The sequence below is a fragment of the Canis lupus genome, chromosome 37 (assembly GCF_048164855.1).
Source record: "Canis lupus baileyi chromosome 37, mCanLup2.hap1, whole genome shotgun sequence".
Lineage (NCBI taxonomy): Eukaryota > Metazoa > Chordata > Mammalia > Carnivora > Canidae > Canis > Canis lupus.
In genome coordinates, this window is record NC_132874.1 from 9,854,677 (window position 1) to 9,871,619 (window position 16,943).

Consider the following 16,943-nt stretch of genomic DNA (forward strand, 5'->3'; position numbering starts at 1 on the left):
CAGGACTCTATCTAATATTGGTATTCAGAACTCAACTACTTCTGTCATTTAATTTTTATTTTTTTTTAAGATTTCATTTATTTGAGAGCCAGAGAGAGAGAGCATAAGGAGAGAGAATAGTTAGAGGGAGGAGGAAAAGCAGGGAGCCTGATGCGGGGCTCCATCCAAGGACCCTGAAATTATGACCTGAGCCGAAGTCAGACATTTAACTAATAACCAAGCTACCCAGGCACTCATTTTTATCATTTTAAGTTATATATTTGAAAATACCATTTTCCATGAAACTACTGTTTAGTGGTTCTTGAATTTATATAGCTATTTTCAAAGCATTTTCAATGTCAATTCAGGTGAAAGAATCCCACAAAGTATATCAAATTGATGGTATTATCCTTGTTTTTCAAAATAAATAGAGAAAGAGAGACCAAGGCTTGCTTATAGCCATGTAAATAGTAAGCTGTCAAGTTAACATGGGAACTCAAAATAGTCTACTGTCAAGTCTGATTCCCTTATATTGTAAAACAATATCTTTTTGCTTTTTAAATAATCTTTTCATTTTTCTTTTAAGATTTTATTTATGGGCTACCCCAATGGCTTAGTGGTTTAGCACCACCTTCGGCCCAGGGCGTGATCCTGGAGACCCAGGTTCGAGTCCCACATCGGGCTCCTTGCATGGAGCCTGCTTCCCCCTCTGCCTGTGTCTCTGCCTCTTTCTCAATCTCTCTCCTTCTCTATTTATTCGTGAGAGACACAGAGAGATAGAGAGGCAGAGACACAGGCAGAGAGAGAAGCAGGCTCCATGCAAGGAGCCCGATGTGGAACTCAATCCTGAGACTCGGGATTATGCCCTGAGCCAAAGGCAGACGTTCAACCACTGAGCCACCCAGCCATCCCTGTAAAACAATATCTAATCACTGTTGGTTGGTGGTTTTTTTTTTTTTTTTTTTTTTCCATAGCGTTTAAACATTTTAAAAATGCAGTGTCTTACGGTAAGCTTTGGACTTACAATGCTCCAGGTATCATGCATGTCCCGTCTGGTTAATTTAATACTATCATGCAGATGGTCTTGAGTTATTCGTATTGATTGTGATAAATTTGTGTTGAGTTACTTGTAAGTGTAGTTTTTTTTTCCCTTTCATTCCCGATCTGTTACCAGGACCATACCAGGGTGGGTGCAGATACCTCGCAGGACATCCAGCTGTTTGGGATAGGAATTCAGCCCGAACACTGTGAGATAGATATTGCATCTGATGGCGACGTTACTCTTACTCCAAAAGAAAATGCACGGTAAGAGAAGTAAAGGCCCACTTCACATATCTGTGAGCCTGATTTTCAGAAGGAGTAGACTGCCCCATTTCTATCTGTCACCTCAGTTATATCAAAGGTAGGACTTCACTGGGTTCTTGGGGATAGTCTTTCCCATTGTAGGGAGCTGTATAGCAACACTGAGAGCACCAGCTCGGGGGTGGCTGGTTCTGCCTGGACAGCCTGGGCTATCTTAGGTAAGATCCTGCATCTAAACTTCAGTTTCCTCAGGTGAATCATAATAGTAGGCAAAACAGAAATCACTTGTTAAATGCCTGACACGTACAAATATTGAATAAAGTTAGTTGTTACCCAGTATAATTCATTGTATAGAAAGCAGTTAGACGCATCCATTGTATGAAAAATTCCTAAACCACGCTATAATATGTAGAAATTTGAAAACTGACAGGATAGTATATTTAATTTTGAGTTTCTATTAAATGCTGTCTTGAACTGTTACACAATCAAGTATAAAGTTTATATGAAGTCCTATAACAGTATTTATTAACACACCAATATCGTGACCAGAATACTCATTTTTTTTCTTTTAAAGATTTTATTTATTCATGAGAGACACAGAGAGGGGGTGGGGGTGGGGCAGAGACACAGGCAGAGGGAGAAGCTGGCTCCATGCAGGGAGCCTGATGTGGGACTCGAACCTGGGTCTCCAGGATCATGCCGTGGACTGAAGGTGGCACTAAACCCCTGAGCCACCCGGGCTGCCCCAGAATACTCATATTTATCAGGAAAACCTTACACTCATTTCCAATTATTCTATTAATATTGGCCATATCAATTTCTAAGTGATGACAAACTGAGACTAACAATAATGGCATACATGAGTCATGAAAGTTTATAGGTCTTATGTTAGTTACAGTGATATCATTGTTGAGATATTTAATGGCAAAAGGATGCTATTCCTTAGTTTTTAACTTATTCTAAGTTTAGGTAACTGTTTGCCTTATGCTGTGTTCCCCTATATTTGAAACTCTGGATTTTTTTAATATTATGCTTTTTAATTGACAAAATTATATATAAAGTGTACAGTATAGTGTACAATATGATTGGATCATACTCTTTTAACACCATATCTCAAAATAACTTTATTTTATTTTATTTTTTTAAGATTTTATTTATTTATTCATGAGAGAGACAGAGACAGAGAGGCACAGACACAGGAAGAGGGAGAAGCAGGCTCTATGCAGGGAGCCTGACACGGGACCCAATCCCAGGTCTCCAGGATCACACCCCAGGCCAAAGGCAGCGCTAAACCCCTAAGCCACCCAGGCTGCCCTAAAAATAACTTTAATCAGCAAATTTCCTCCATTTCCAGTTCCAGTGGCACAGTTTTTTATTCTGTTCTTTGTCTTTCCTCACCTTGCTCAATCTCCTCCTTTCCTGCCCTGGGGCAGTGGTGCATTCATACAGTATTCTTTGTTACAGGCTCTGTGCAGGGAATGCCCAAGTATAGGGACTCAAAGCCTGGTGGAGGAGAATGAGTAGAAACAACAGTGATTATACAAGAAGATAAGTGCTTTTTCCTGCAGATCTGATCACTATGGAAATGTGTGGGGTTGCAGGACTGGAGATAGGGAGATCTGTTAGGATATTATTATGATATTGTCATGGGAACACAGCAAGTGGCAGAAGAAGTGAAGAACAAAATGTATTGGAGAATTATTTGAGGCAGCCAGGTTTAGTGGTGTGCTTGGGGACAGGATGGGGAGTCAGTTAGTAAAAGGGTGAAGTCAGCAATGGTTACAAGGTTCTGTCTTAGGAGACTAGATGAACAGTAGAGATCCTAAACTGAAGGAAGGAGTTACAAGAGGAAGGACAGGCTTTGAGGATGATGGGTAATGAGTGGTAATGGATTCACATTGAGATCCTGTGAATTTGAGTATCCTTGGGGTATTAGTGTGAATGTATCCAGTTGGACATTGGATTTGGGGATGTAGAGTTACATTCATGGTATAAAATCGGCCACTAGTGTTGTTGCCTGTATTAAAAGTGGATCCAGAGTGTGTAGTGGAAGAAGTAAACCAATGTTTCGAGGATGGTCTGAGGAGCCTGGAGACAAGGGATTCAGAGAGGCAAAGATACAATGATGGAATCCGGGGGAAGAAACGAATTTTAAGGAAGAAGAAGTCAAAGTAGAGGTTAAAAAGCTTCTGTTGGATATAGCAGTTAGGGAGACACTAGCAATCTTGGGATATTTAAGAGCCAGGTAGATGTAGGTATAGAAGGAAAAAATGCAAAGAAGAGAGAATGGGGGAGTGGCGAAGTTGAACTGAGAATCATGGTTGTGAAGATGGATATGGGATTGGAGACAGAGCAAGAGAAGGACATAGGTTTAAGGGATAATCACTGTGTCTTCAAATCTGTCTTCAAATCCACTTATTCTCTCTTTAGGCATGTCTTACCTACCACTTAACCGTTGCATTGAGTTTTTAATTTCAATGTCTCTGTCTTTCATTTGCAGAAGTTTAGAACATCTTTTTTGTTGTTGTCGTTGGGCTTGGTCTGTATTGGTACAGTCTTGTTTGTACTGCACTGTGTGCCTTCAATAATTATATTTTTACTTATTTTGGTCTGTATTTGAAACACTCTCTCTGAATTTGTTGGGGTTTCAGTCGGACTGTCACATCCGCTGGTAACTTTGCTTCCCTAGAGCAGCATGTGATTCCTTAAGTGTGCTCATCTCCAGCAGGAGGTTATCTGTAGGCGTCTTGTGGCCTGGATGAGGGAACATAAATTCCTGCAGAGACATTTTGTATTTGCTTCTTAACAAGTACCACAGGCATATGTCCAGCTAGAAATAAATTTTTATGCTAATTTCTTGGCTTGGATACATTACCAAGCCAGGCAATTTCCATAACTTTTTCTTTATATTATTGTAATAACAGCATACTATAAATGCCAAAGTGATGTTTTCTATGTGTGTTCAGAAGTAGGTGTGTGTGTGTGCATGCGTGTGTCTGCATGCACACACACACCTATATAAGGGTCCCTTCAAAATAGATATGATCACAAAAGTTAACAATAAACAAAAAAGCAAAGTGTATTATATTCCTCTCTATTTGCTCTGGAACTATTTTTTGTTTTATTCTAGAATAATACTGCCCAATAGAACTTTCTGAGATAATGGGAAGGTTCTAGATATGCCAAGACCATTTCAGTAGCCACTAGTGAGTTGGTGTTTAGGGGTATCAAAATGTAGCCAATGAAAAAAAGAACTGAATTTTTAAAATATAATTTAGAGTTTAAAATAATAAAGGACACTGATGGACACATTTTTCTTCATCACTGCTATTCCTAGATGTTTGATTATAGCTACATTAGATATGTCTAGATATCCATCTATCTATATATTAGATTATTAGATAGATTATTTAGATACCTTAATAAACTGGGAAGGTATTTTCCTTGAAAACTGACTAATCAATGTTTAGTTTTTAGGTAGAAGAGGTGAGTATTCTGTTAAAAATTTTCCCTTCAAAAAAACAACTTTTCATCATCCTTTTGGCAAAAATACTTATATTTTTTAGACATACATATATATTCTGATCTCATTTTCCAGTTTTTGCAGATGAATAATTCAGTCCATAATTCCAAATAGATGGATACAGACCTTTGGAGCTTGAGTTAGCATTGAAAGTCATTTTCATCAGCAAGAATAAAGGGAGCATGTTAGTGTAAAATATACACACCAAAGTTTTATCGTGTTCATGTATGATAGATTAAAAACATTTGAGATGGTATTTCCAGGGTATTTTTCTCAATAAAAATTTACTCCCTAGACTTGAAATATTACTATAAAGGTGGGTTTGTTTTCATAGGTGACTTCTTATTCTATAACTCTGAGCTAGAGAGTCCTGTAAAGATTAGGAGCCAGATAATGAGATTCTGCAAGAAAAGTAACTTACTAAAAAAAAAAAAGAAAGAAAAAAAAAAAGGAAAAAAAAAGTAACTTACTGAAAAACTAAAACTCAGAATAGTCAACATTATTTTTTTCCATCAAACTCCACCTGACAGTCCTTTAGCAAATTAAACTTTAATTTTTTCATACCAGCAAAATCTTTTTTTTTTAAATGAAGGAAACATTTATAAGAAGACTAAAATTGACATTAAAAATTCTGGAAGACTTTTCCTCTTCCCTAAGAAAAGTCGCAGGGGCCAGGTTTTGACTATGTTAAAGTTGATGAGATCAGTTGATGAGATCTCCTGATTGGCAGGAAACCCTATGACTCTGTTACAGTGAGTTACAGCCCCTTGTCACTAGTTAGCTGTAACAAAGCTGAAACGTAGGGAAGCTGCAGTCTTGAAAAGTGAGCTCCAAATGTCCACTGGACAGAGCTGGGACTTCAGGATTTGTTTGAGGCAAATGCCGGATGCATAGGCCAACACAAACCCAGAGACACGGCACCTGCCATTGACGGTGTGACGCATGCTGTATGACAAAGACTGTTGTTTCCTCGTGTCCTTTTGTTTGTCGTGTTTTTACAATGTGTTTGATAGGTATTTAGGCTTTAAACCTGGTATTCTTTTTATGTTTTCCCAAGTTTTTATTATGGAAAACTTCAAATATATGACATAGAAAGAAGAATATAATGAACTTCCATATATCCATCATTCAGCTTCAAAAATGAACACCCCACAGACAATTTTGTTTTTATTTATATGCCCTCCCCATCTCCTTCTCCCTACGGCCCCTCTGGGTTATTCTAAAGCAAATTCCAGACATTATAACTTTGTGTCTATAAATATCTCAGCTTCTATCTCTAAAAGACAAGTATTCTTGTCTCCCCACCCCGCCCCCATGTTGAAGATGAGCTCCGCCTCTCCATCCCCAGGCTAGATAACCTGGAGCTGGCCTCCTGGCCGCCTGTTGGCCCAGTGCCCAGTCCAGCAACTTCATGCAAATAAGCTCTGCCCCCTGCCCACCAGCAGGACCTGTTGGCCTGAGGAGATCCTGGGCCCTCCCCCTGGCCGGCTGGGCCACCAGCTTCCCTCCTCTGACTCTGGGGGAGTCCACATCCACTCCAGGGGGGTGTCATCTCCCCAGTCCTCTCTCACACACCTCCTTTGCTGAATTAAAGTTTGTAAGTAAATGGTTTTAAAGAAAAAAAAATACCATCACACCTAAAATAATTACAGATCCTCCCTTACTAATATTCATATATTGAGCTGGTGTTCAGATTTCCCCAATTGTATCATAAATGTTCCTTTTCAGTTCTTTCTTGAAATCAGGATCAAATAAGATTCAACCATTGTCATTGGCTGTTATATCTCTTTTGGCATACAGGTCTCTCCTCCCTCCATTCCTCCCTGTCTCCCCACCTCATCCTTGCATTTTATTTGCTGAAGATACCGGTTTGTTTCCCACAGTCAACATTTTGCTCATTTCCACCACCTTCTGCATTTCCCTAAATCGGCATTTAGATGTGAAAACTTGATCAGGTTTGGCTCATATTTGGACAGGAGTATTCCATAGGCATTCTTGTGTCCACCTCCATCAGGAGCACATCACGTCAAGTTGTCTTAGGGATATTGGCAGCCCTTGATCATCATTGCTTAGATCACCTCTTTTAATAGTGGTTTTAAAGCTGCTTTTCCTTCTTTAGGGATTAGGAGAATACATCTGTTAGAAGAAACTTCCCCATTTATCTCTTTGGCTACTAGGGCTGGGTTTTGTCCTTTTTCCGATTGAGCTGACATATTCCACGGTATTCCTTCAGGTCCTGTGTAAATGGCACCCTTGTCTGCAGTACCACCCAGCTGTGGCACGGCGATCGAATCCTGTGGGGAAATAACCACTTTTTTAGGTAACATCTTTGTGCTTCCTAATATTTTCATTTATTTTTTTCCTGTTACCGGAGTATAAAACAAGTCAATTTTCTCTTAATGATGGAAAACCCCACAGAATTAATTTACCTAAGAGGAAACGGCGAGATTGGTTGAAAGACTTTGAAAAGGAGACAGGCCCACCAGACCATGACCTGGACGCAGCCAGTGAAGCTTCCTCAGAACCAGACTATAACTATGAATTTGCGCAGATGGAAGTTATCATGAAAACCCTGAATAGTAATGGTAAGAGCTTACGTCCAGATTCCTCTGTCTTGGGTAATTCCTGTCTCACACAGTTCAATGAGGGATGCCCTTGCGTGAAGTGGAAGTGTCCTTCTGAAATTTAGACACATCAAATTGCTAGGTTTTTTTTTTTTTTTAAATGATTTTCTTCATTTGTGAGACAGAGCATGAGCAGGAAGGAGGGATAGAAGGAAAAACAGACTCCCACTGAGCAGGAAGCCAATGGGGGCTTGATCCCAGGACCCCAACATCATGACCTGAGCTGAAGGCAGGTGCTTAACCAACTGAGCCACCCAGGTGCCCCCCCATTCAGCGATTCTTTGAATACCAACCTTGAACCACGGAGGACCTCTGGAAGCCTCTGTCTGATGGTGCAGAGACAGCATCACGTTTTCCCAGTGGGGCTCTCCCCTGAAACATTTACTTTCTGAATGCTATCTTTGGGTAAGCCTATCTGAGAAGAACATGAGCGTGGCTGGAGAATGTCAATCAGATCTCTGGCATATCAAATTGAGGATTTCATTGCAAGAATAAAGACTTTGACCTTTTTTATCTCTTTGGATTTTTAGCCCCAAGGACCCCCTCTTTTCAATTATAAAAAGGAAGTATAAAGAAAAGGCTAGATTGATAAAAACAGGTGTGATGTATTAATAGGAAGATTATAGAACAAGAGTAGAAAAGAACATCTGTGAGATTAGGGCTGCACATTAGCTGCCAGGGCTTTGGACACTGCACCGCAGGCCGGACCACAGCTAGAAATCAGAACTCCATCCGCTCTGCTACTGGCTCACCAGTTGGGCAGAATTCCAAAAGGCATTCCAGAGTGATGTTCAGACATCAAAATCACTTTCATGGGCCCTTTTCCGACATGCCTAAGCAACAAGTCTCCTGTGAGTAATTTTGGATGGATACAGGGTGTGACAGGAGGGCGTGGGCACCAACTCCAGGTGCGGGAACACCCGATGGAAGAGCATTACGTCTTTTACCTGAGATTACAGAATTCTAGAGGTCTCCATTGCCCAACTGCAAAGCATCCCAATGGTAATTTAATCGTCTCTTGTCCCACATCACAGATTTCTAATTTTATTCAATCACTATGTTCTTATCATATTTATATGAAAGCCCTGACTAACCGAGGAGTAGTTAGTATCTGTTAATTCCTCCAATCCTCTTAGCCAAACCAATTAGTCACCGGTGGCCTGACTCATGGTATTAACACAAGTTATCCATTTGTATTCCACATCAAGCCTTGTTCCCCAGTGTTGATTTTTTTCTATTTAAAAGCAGCGTTTCCCCCTCCCAACTCTTTACCCAGTTCCCCATGTAAGTGGGGCTTCCCTTGGAGGCATGCAGACGTGCTCTTACTCAGTGCCGAAATGCCAGTGGCCTGGTGGTGTTCATGGAATTCACCTCTACTGCTAGGTGGCTTCCCGATAATAAGCCTGTCTGCCTGGTGGTCGTCCCCCTGGTGGTCCTATTTGAAGATTCTCTTCCCTCTCCTGTGGTTTCAGACGAAGCTCCTCCACAAACACTGGGATAAAGGTTTTAACTGATTGGTGTTAGCATGGGGGAGCTTGAGTGGTTTTTAGCAGGGCTGCTGACCGATGCTTATGCCTCATGCTTTGGCAAAATGTAACTAACACAATGGGGAAGAAGCTGAAGTTTTCTGCCTGTCCGAAGCACTCTATTCTTTTTTTTAAAGATTTTATTTATTTATTCACGAGAGACACAGAGAGAGAATGCAGAGAGAGAGGCAGAGGGAGAGCAGGCTCCTTGCAGAGAGCCCGATGCGGGACTCAACCCCAGGACTCTGGGATCACACCCTGAGCCGAAAGCAGATGCTCAGTCACGGAGCCACCCAGAGGTTCCCAAACCACTCTATTCCTGGTTGAGGAATGCACCCTTTTAAATTATGACCCCCTCCCTCCCCCATGTCCCAGCTCCATTGACATCCCATTGGTTACAATCTAATCTAGTAGCTGGTTTTACCCTCTATTTCCAACAGCATACAAGTGTCACTGGTATCATTGCTCCTGTTAATAATGGCTGGCTGACCCATGTCAGCTCAGCGGTTCAAGGCATTGTACTTGCAGATAGTGACTATCCTTCATGCCAGTAATAGGCTAGAATGATGTATTTTCAAATCTCTAAATAATGATCTAAAACCCAAGTCACTGGAATTAAGAGTGAAGCAGACCTAGTATCTGTGGACGATAATGTGTTCTTCTCAAAGGTTCAGAAGAAGAATTAGGCACTCATCTGTTGTCATAGAGTCAGTGGTAGCTTTATTTTTTTTAAATATTTTATTTATTTATTCATGAAAGACCCAGAGAGAGGCAGAGACACAGGCAGAGGGAGAAGCAGGCTCCAGGGAGGGAGCCCGACGTGGGACTTGATCTGAGACTGCAGATCACGTCCTGAGCCAGGGGCAGGTGCTCAACCGCTGAGCCACCCAGGTGTCCCCAGTGGTAGTTTTAAAGTTAAGAGCAATTAAAAGGGCTGATGACAAGTCATTGAGCTTATTCTATCTGGGATTAAAGCTGTGTTTTTCCCCCTCCCCCAAAGGATCTGCTTCCCTTCAATTTAGTGATTGGGCACCTAGGTGTGAACGAATACTGATTGTTTATCACATCAGTACCTTCCAGCCTTTACTACTGGCACCCTCTCTTTTTCCCTTCTCGGGGCAGCTAAATAAGTGTAAGCACCTTACATGAATTACATACCAGATAAAAGGATAAACTAATGAAGAGAGAACATGCTATGCCATAATAAACATGATCCTTTCTCTCTTCCTAAAACACCTACCTTTTTGGTATCTCGGCCTTAGGCTCCAGACGCTGAGTTTTAAAACCCCTCATTCAAGAGGAGGAAAATGATAGGGAGAAAAATAAACTGTAGACAGTTTTTTGATGGTTGATTGGTTGGTTGAAAATAGGCTAAATGGTCTTTGGTTTCTGTCGTAGGCCATTATCATGGAGTCAGACTGACCTGCCGATTAGGGTGATCTATTTAAAAAATATGCTATAGAGTGATAAAGGCTTGAACCTGGCTAATTGCAAAGATGATATCAAATATATCTAAGAGAATGACTTGTGTTGAAATCAGAGGTTGAAAAAAGGAAAGATAGACAGACATGGAGAAAGAAACCTTAGTCCCTGTATCTCTGCCCAGGCTCTGGGTCGTGTGGTCTGTCCCAGTTCCCTAGGGCAGGGCTTACTTGGCTATACTGTGGCAAACTGAGGGGAGGGATACTTTGGCTCCTTCTTCTATATCTCTTAGTGGTTTGTGGCCACTGATGAAGCCTGGTGAATAGTTATGTCATGGCACCTGCTAAAGCACTTTTTTAAAAAATTTATTTATTTATTTATTTATGATAGTCACACAGAGAGAGAAAGAGAGAGAGAGGCAGAGACACAGGCAGAGGGAGAAGCAGGCTCCATGCACCGGGAGCCCGACATGGGACTCGATCCCGAGTCTCCGGGATCACGCCCTGGGCCAAAGGCAGGCGCCAAACTGCTGCGCCACCCAGGGATCCCCTGCCAAAGCACTTTAAAGCAACCTTGGTCACATTGCCTCTGCATCAGCATGGAACCTTGGGGTGAAATCCTCTCAGCCATTTGGGATCATGTGTGTGTTTCTACACACCACTGACTAGCAAGCAGGAATAAGGATTAAATGTCCTATCCAGTGTCTTTTAGCAAATATGTTAGAATATTAATTTTATAAATGGTATGTTTTCCAATTTTCTCTCTCTGGAAAAGATTTATGAAAACTAAGGTAGGGCTCTTGAAAACCAGGCTCCATGGAAGTATAAATGGATGGCAAAGACCCTGTCCTTCCTTTTTCAAACCTAGAGCCTAAAAGAGAAAAATTACGTACTGTTTGAGAAATGCATTTTTAAAAAATACTGAGACAACTTTTCTTCTCTAGTCTTATGTATAAAATTCCTTCAGACTCCTTCACCATATTATTCATATATTTTTCATAAATTTACAGGACAAGGTCAGGAGTTCTAATGCTTTGGAGTACGTAGATGTCTTACTCTACGGAAAAAGTCTTCCCTCTCATGGTCTATCTTTAAGAGTTTGGTATTTTTTAAGAGTTCATTTTCCATCAGATTTTCAGGTAATATATTTTAGGGACTCTGTTAGGACTCTATGAAGAAAACTATTTCTGCTTTGAAAAAAATGCTGAATTTTAGAATTTTATATCTGTAAAGAATTGCAGTATTCTTTAAAAATACTCTTTAACAGAGTACTAATTCTGAGCCAAACATTGGAAATAAGAATTCACTCTCCGTTTATTACTAAACTAATGTCCTACCCCTGTTAGCTCTGATAGTTAGCTCTGATCTGAGTCCAGAACCTAGCTCTGTCACTCATTAGCTCTGTGATCTTAGGTCAGCATCTTCAAAATGGGAATATATCCACCCTCAGGTCTGTTGCAAGACTTTCATGAGATGATGCATGTAAAGGCTGTAGTGCCTCTACCTGACTTATAGCCAGCAGCTAGTCGAATTCTTATTGCCATGTGGTTGTCATTTTTTATTAAAACAACTCACCTGTACTCTATATAGATATCTAGTGATTTTTTAAAATTACTTTCTACTTTTTGTTTTGTATAATTTAACCTTATTTTTTTAAGCTAACATACTATCTCTTTCTCTTACTGCTTACATAGATGATGAGTATAATTTGCATAGTTATTTCACAAAATGATAGATAGGGCCTAATGGAAAAGTCAGTCAGGAAACATAATCAGGTGATACAAAAATCCATCTTGTCATCTTTATTTCTAATTCTTATCCTGGAAATTAAACTGAGAGTCAGTGTGTGGGAATACAGCACGAAAAGCACCATTTGAACAGGCAAAGGTACGAACGAACTCAAGGCCAGTCTGAGAATACGAATGCATCTCCTCCCCATCTCGTGTGCTTCAAGGAGATAGTTACGATGATGGTGGTTTTCTTATTTGCCATCCAGATAGTCTGACACAATTGCTTCTCTACAGTCTACTCATGTAGGGATGTCAATAATTTTCTCCTGGGATATATGGTCAGCGCTTTCATTCTCCAGAACACGTAGGTCAGTGGTCATTGCCAAGCTAATGTCCAGCCACGGGCGGTGGCCACTACCTACACCACAGCCACTGCTGGCCTTGGGCATGACCCCTTTGAACAACATATTTCTATACTTTTTTTTTTTAAGATTTTATTTATTTATTCATGAGAAACACACAGAGGCAGAGACACAGGTAGAAGGAGAAGCAGGTTCCCTGCAGGAAGCCTGATGTGGGACTCAATCCCTGGACCCCGGGATCATGACCTGAGCTGAAGGCAGACCCTCAACCTCGGAGCCACCCACACATCCCTGTATTTCTATATTTGTTCACCACATATATGTTGGTGATCTCTGGATCTGCAAAAGCAAAAAGTCATAAATGGCCTTTTGTTTTTGCAAGTGAATTCATCCCTTCCTCCTCCCCCTTTTTTCTGCTTTCTGTTTTCTTTTTTCAAGTTAAATTGCCTTCTTGGATTTCAACATCTAAGAAATCATATATTCAGTATTTCCAAACATGTGCTGTGATCTATACATTCCCTCCCACATAATAGAAATTCAGGAGTAATAAGATTTGTGGTTAAAATCAGAAATATCAAAACCCTTTGCCATATACTAAAACTGTTGCTAAACGGGCATAGAAAATGACTACCATAAAATTGAAATCTTGTGTGGCTCTTTGAGGCTGTCTTAGAGTTCATGAAGCTTTCCTCGATGGATAGGAGCCCATCCCCTCTACCGTCTGCTTATAGTGAATTACTGATCCATCTACACATAAGGATGAGCTCGCCAAATTGAAGAAACACAGTAGATGTGGGGAATATTTACATGTAGGACACTTATCTGAAATGTTAATAAAAAGGCAGCTGGGAAGATTTCATCTGGCAGGGCCCCTGGGCCACTCAGAGAAAGCATCTTCAAAGGCTAAATTCTGAGCAGGGAGACAATTGTTGCTGGAAGAAGCACAGCGGGCTGCCCTGTCGTAGCCACCGTGGAAGACACTTGCCTTGTCTCTTGGCCCACCAGACCCAGTGCAAAATGTGGTTCAGGTCCTGGAGAGACAGTACCTGGAAGAAAAGAGGAGCGCCCTGGAGGAGCAGCGGCTCATGTATGAGCGGGAACTGGAACAGCTCCGCCAGCAGCTGTCCCCGGAGCGACAGCCCCAGAGCAGCGGCCCCGACCGCCTGGCCTACAGCAGCCAGACGGCTCAGCAGAAGGTGACCCAGTGGGCAGAGGAGAGGTAAGAATGGGACCCACGCCATCAGGGCCTTGGGGCTTTGGGGGGGGGCATGGAAAAGGGGCATCACCCTAGCAAGGAGACAAGTCCCATATCTGGATCATTAGCAATTGCCTTTCCTTTTCAGGGATACTGTCCGTCCTCAGTCTGTTTACTATCACTGGTTAAAGACCACTCCTCCCCCTGCTTACCTTTCAGTAAAAATAGCACTAAGTTAGAATACCATCAATAGGTATTGAAATAGAGAAAGTTTGAATATTCCTTTAGCATGAAAGGATTTCTCAGTTTTATTTTTTTGAGATGTTATTTATTTATTCATGAAAGACACACAGAGGCAGAGACACAGGCAGAGGGAGAAGCAGGCTCTCTGCAGGGAGCCCGACGTAGGACTCAATCCCAGGACCCCAGGATCACGCTTTGAGCCAAAGGCAGACAGACGCTCAACCGCTGAGCCACCCAGGTGTCCCGCATTTCTCAGTTTTAAATTTCTCTTTGGAGTCTCTTTAAATACAACTATAATATTAAAAAATATATTCAATGTGAATTTTCAGAATTTATGATTTAAGTATTTATCTCAGGACTGAGGTAGTAGTGGGAGGAACATCAGCCATGAGGACAGTAAGTCACACTCTTGGGTTCTCTTGTGTTCTTAACGGCAGTCTAGGCACAGTGCTCATGTAGCACTCCCAACAGCCCTCTGCCCCAGGGACAGTTATGTCTGTCCTGTAGACCGGGCACTCATTCTATGTATCTTCCTCAGTCACCTACCTGGTCCATGAAAAGGCCAGCATTTGAACCCAGATCTCTTCAGTCCCCTTACTGATCCCCACACTGTTAGAATAATAATAGCAGTAACCAAAGTAGCACCTGCCGTTTACAGAGCCTTCCTCACGTGCCAGGCACTGAGTGCTTTACGTGTATTCATCTACTCTTCACACCTGCTACTGTATTTGATCATTTGCACCCCATTTCATGCATGAGGAAACAGGCTGAGAGGTTGAATGGTTCCCCCAAAGTCATTTAGCCAGCACGTTGGAGCAGCAGGATCAAAGCCATGGCCATCGGAGTCCGGGGCCGGTATCCTAATCTTGCAGTCACACTGCAGCTCTCTCACAAGCAATGAGACACTTAAGCCTGAGCCACATCCAGGAAGGTGAGCCCCTAGAGAAGAGGGAAGAGGAGGAGCCTGACCCTGCACAACAGGCTAGCAATAGTAATGCACTTGATGGTCTGTTCTGAATTAGAAGAACGCATTGCGTTTTCCCCAGGAACCTGCCTGCTCATCTGTCTGGATACTGAAGTATGAAGATTTATCCTACATGTAACACTTTACTCTGTATCTTTTACTGTGCAAAAGAAACCCAGGTTGTCAGTGCTTCTTCTGAGGAGCTGTCTTCTCTGCCTTTACTGTGAGCTGGTGGCTTTCCTTCCTCTAAGCAACAGCAGGCTTGAAAGTCATTGTTGTGATCAGACCCACTGGTACCTTTCTGTTTCTTCCCCCTAATTGCTTCAATGTCCTGAAGACTGTGAAAGACAAAAAAGATGCAACAGAAAAGGTGGATTGTTTTTAATGATAGTATTTTTCAGTCGGGCGTTATAACTTTTTTTTTTTTTTTTACTTACCTTAATTCCAAATTGATTTTCTTGGAGGCTCAAGGTCTTAAAAAAAAAGAAAAAAAAGGAGAGTAACATGGATGATATTTTGGGGATGTCACTCAAGGGGAGGAGAATGGTCACAATATTGATTTCACCTGAATCACTGGATAAAATTAAGATGTCATTAATGGTGGGTAGTTATTATTAGGAGCTGAGACTCTTAACCTAAATAAATGTTGATGGCTTGTGAAATATTGAGGGACTCATACCCAAATAAATGTTGGGGGTCTGAAATCAAGTATCTTTAAGAGCTAGTGAGAATGTCAAAGAAAACCAGAGATGTGGTTTATTCTTCCTGGATAATCACAGTGTAGTATAGAGCAAGATACAAATAGATGAAAAGTACACCGTAACAGTAAATTAAAAACCAGTTTTGTCTGGCAAAAGAAAGTGTTGCGGTTCCATAATTATCCCTTTGTCATTTATCCCTGATCTGAAAAATAACTTCCAGGGGCAGGGAACCAGCTTCAGTCATTAACATGTCCCCAGTGCCTAGCATGATGGTGTCTTTGGTAGGTGCTTTGGGAATATTTATTGTGTGAGGTTATGGAAGTGATGAATGAGTATGTGCCTGGGCAGGGAGCACTGTGAGGTTAGTACATGGTTAGCAGACAGTGGGACCCCGTGCAGTGGAGCCTTTCTCCAGCTGGTTCGTGGAGAAGGAAGGATTTCAGGCAAGGCTGTAAGGTGGCAACTGGACAGATAGACAGGAGGTGGGAGATATTTTGAATGGAGCAGGTTGTCACAAACAAATGGGAAGCCATGGAGAAGAGGAAGATGTGCTTGGGGGATTACACAAGAGCTGTTCTTCTGTTCGATCTAAAAGGTGACTTACAGAGGAGGAGGGAAAGCTACTCCAAAGCTCTTCTGAAGGGTGAAGAGGAGGTTTTTAACTCAGGACTGATGTGCAATGGGCAAGGATTTATGTGTCTGTTGGTAGGAAAGAGGAGAACCCAGGGACAGTGAGGTTATCGGGAGGGTGTGAGGGGAAGGGACTGTGAAAACAATACAGAGAGAGATTTAGGAGATATTTCAAAAGAAAAATTAACAAGGCTCTTTTTCTGGATGTTGTGGAGAAAAGACTGAGCTGGCTAGAAGAATTCAAATCCGGGTAACTGAAAAAAAAAAAAAAGATAATATCACTCAGAAAAACCAGGCAGGTGAGATCCATGTGTCACATATCTTAGGTTAACTTTATATTAACATCTTTGCAGGGTGCCTCCTGTGTCACTTCTAAGGTGATGAGAAAGGAGTAGAGATGGGGCGTTCCAAGCTCATCTTTGTCCTATTAAGGGAGGGCAGGAGGTCTATAAATGGGAGAGAAGAGAAGCTAGGTAAGGCTAGAGAAACAGTCTGTTGGCCCGGGTTACCATTGAGCACAAATCCACATGTGGAAATCAGAAGCTCTCTTCTTTCAGAAGAAAGAAGGTAGTGGGTAGTTTGAGGGTATCCCACAGTGGGCCGTGCACTTGGCCGAGAATTAGGTATAATGATAAAAAAGACATAGTTCTCACCCTGGGGTGCCTGCAGCTCCATAGAGGAGACAGGCATTAGCCATATAATTATTACAAATAAATGAGAGATTATAACTAGGACAAATGCTG

At 41.6% G+C, this 16,943-nt stretch overlaps 1 protein-coding gene across 10 annotated transcripts in view; it reads left to right on the forward strand.

Moving 5' to 3' along the window:
• KIF13A (kinesin family member 13A) overlaps positions 1–16,943 on the forward strand; it is a 211,227-nt gene that overhangs the window by 151,020 nt on the left and 43,264 nt on the right. For 6 of the 10 annotated variants that reach the window (XM_072814303.1, XM_072814305.1, XM_072814307.1 and 3 more), the window contains exons 14-18: positions 1,154–1,284; positions 7,038–7,124; positions 7,223–7,389; positions 8,812–8,931; positions 13,473–13,686. In XM_072814303.1, coding sequence (XP_072670404.1) covers positions 1,154–1,284; positions 7,038–7,124; positions 7,223–7,389; positions 8,812–8,931; positions 13,473–13,686 — 719 coding nt within the window. The remainder of the gene's footprint in view (positions 1–1,153; positions 1,285–7,037; positions 7,125–7,222; positions 7,390–8,811; positions 8,932–13,472; positions 13,687–16,943) is intronic. The other 4 variants (XM_072814308.1, XM_072814312.1, XM_072814311.1 and 1 more) reach the window with 1 other exon arrangement.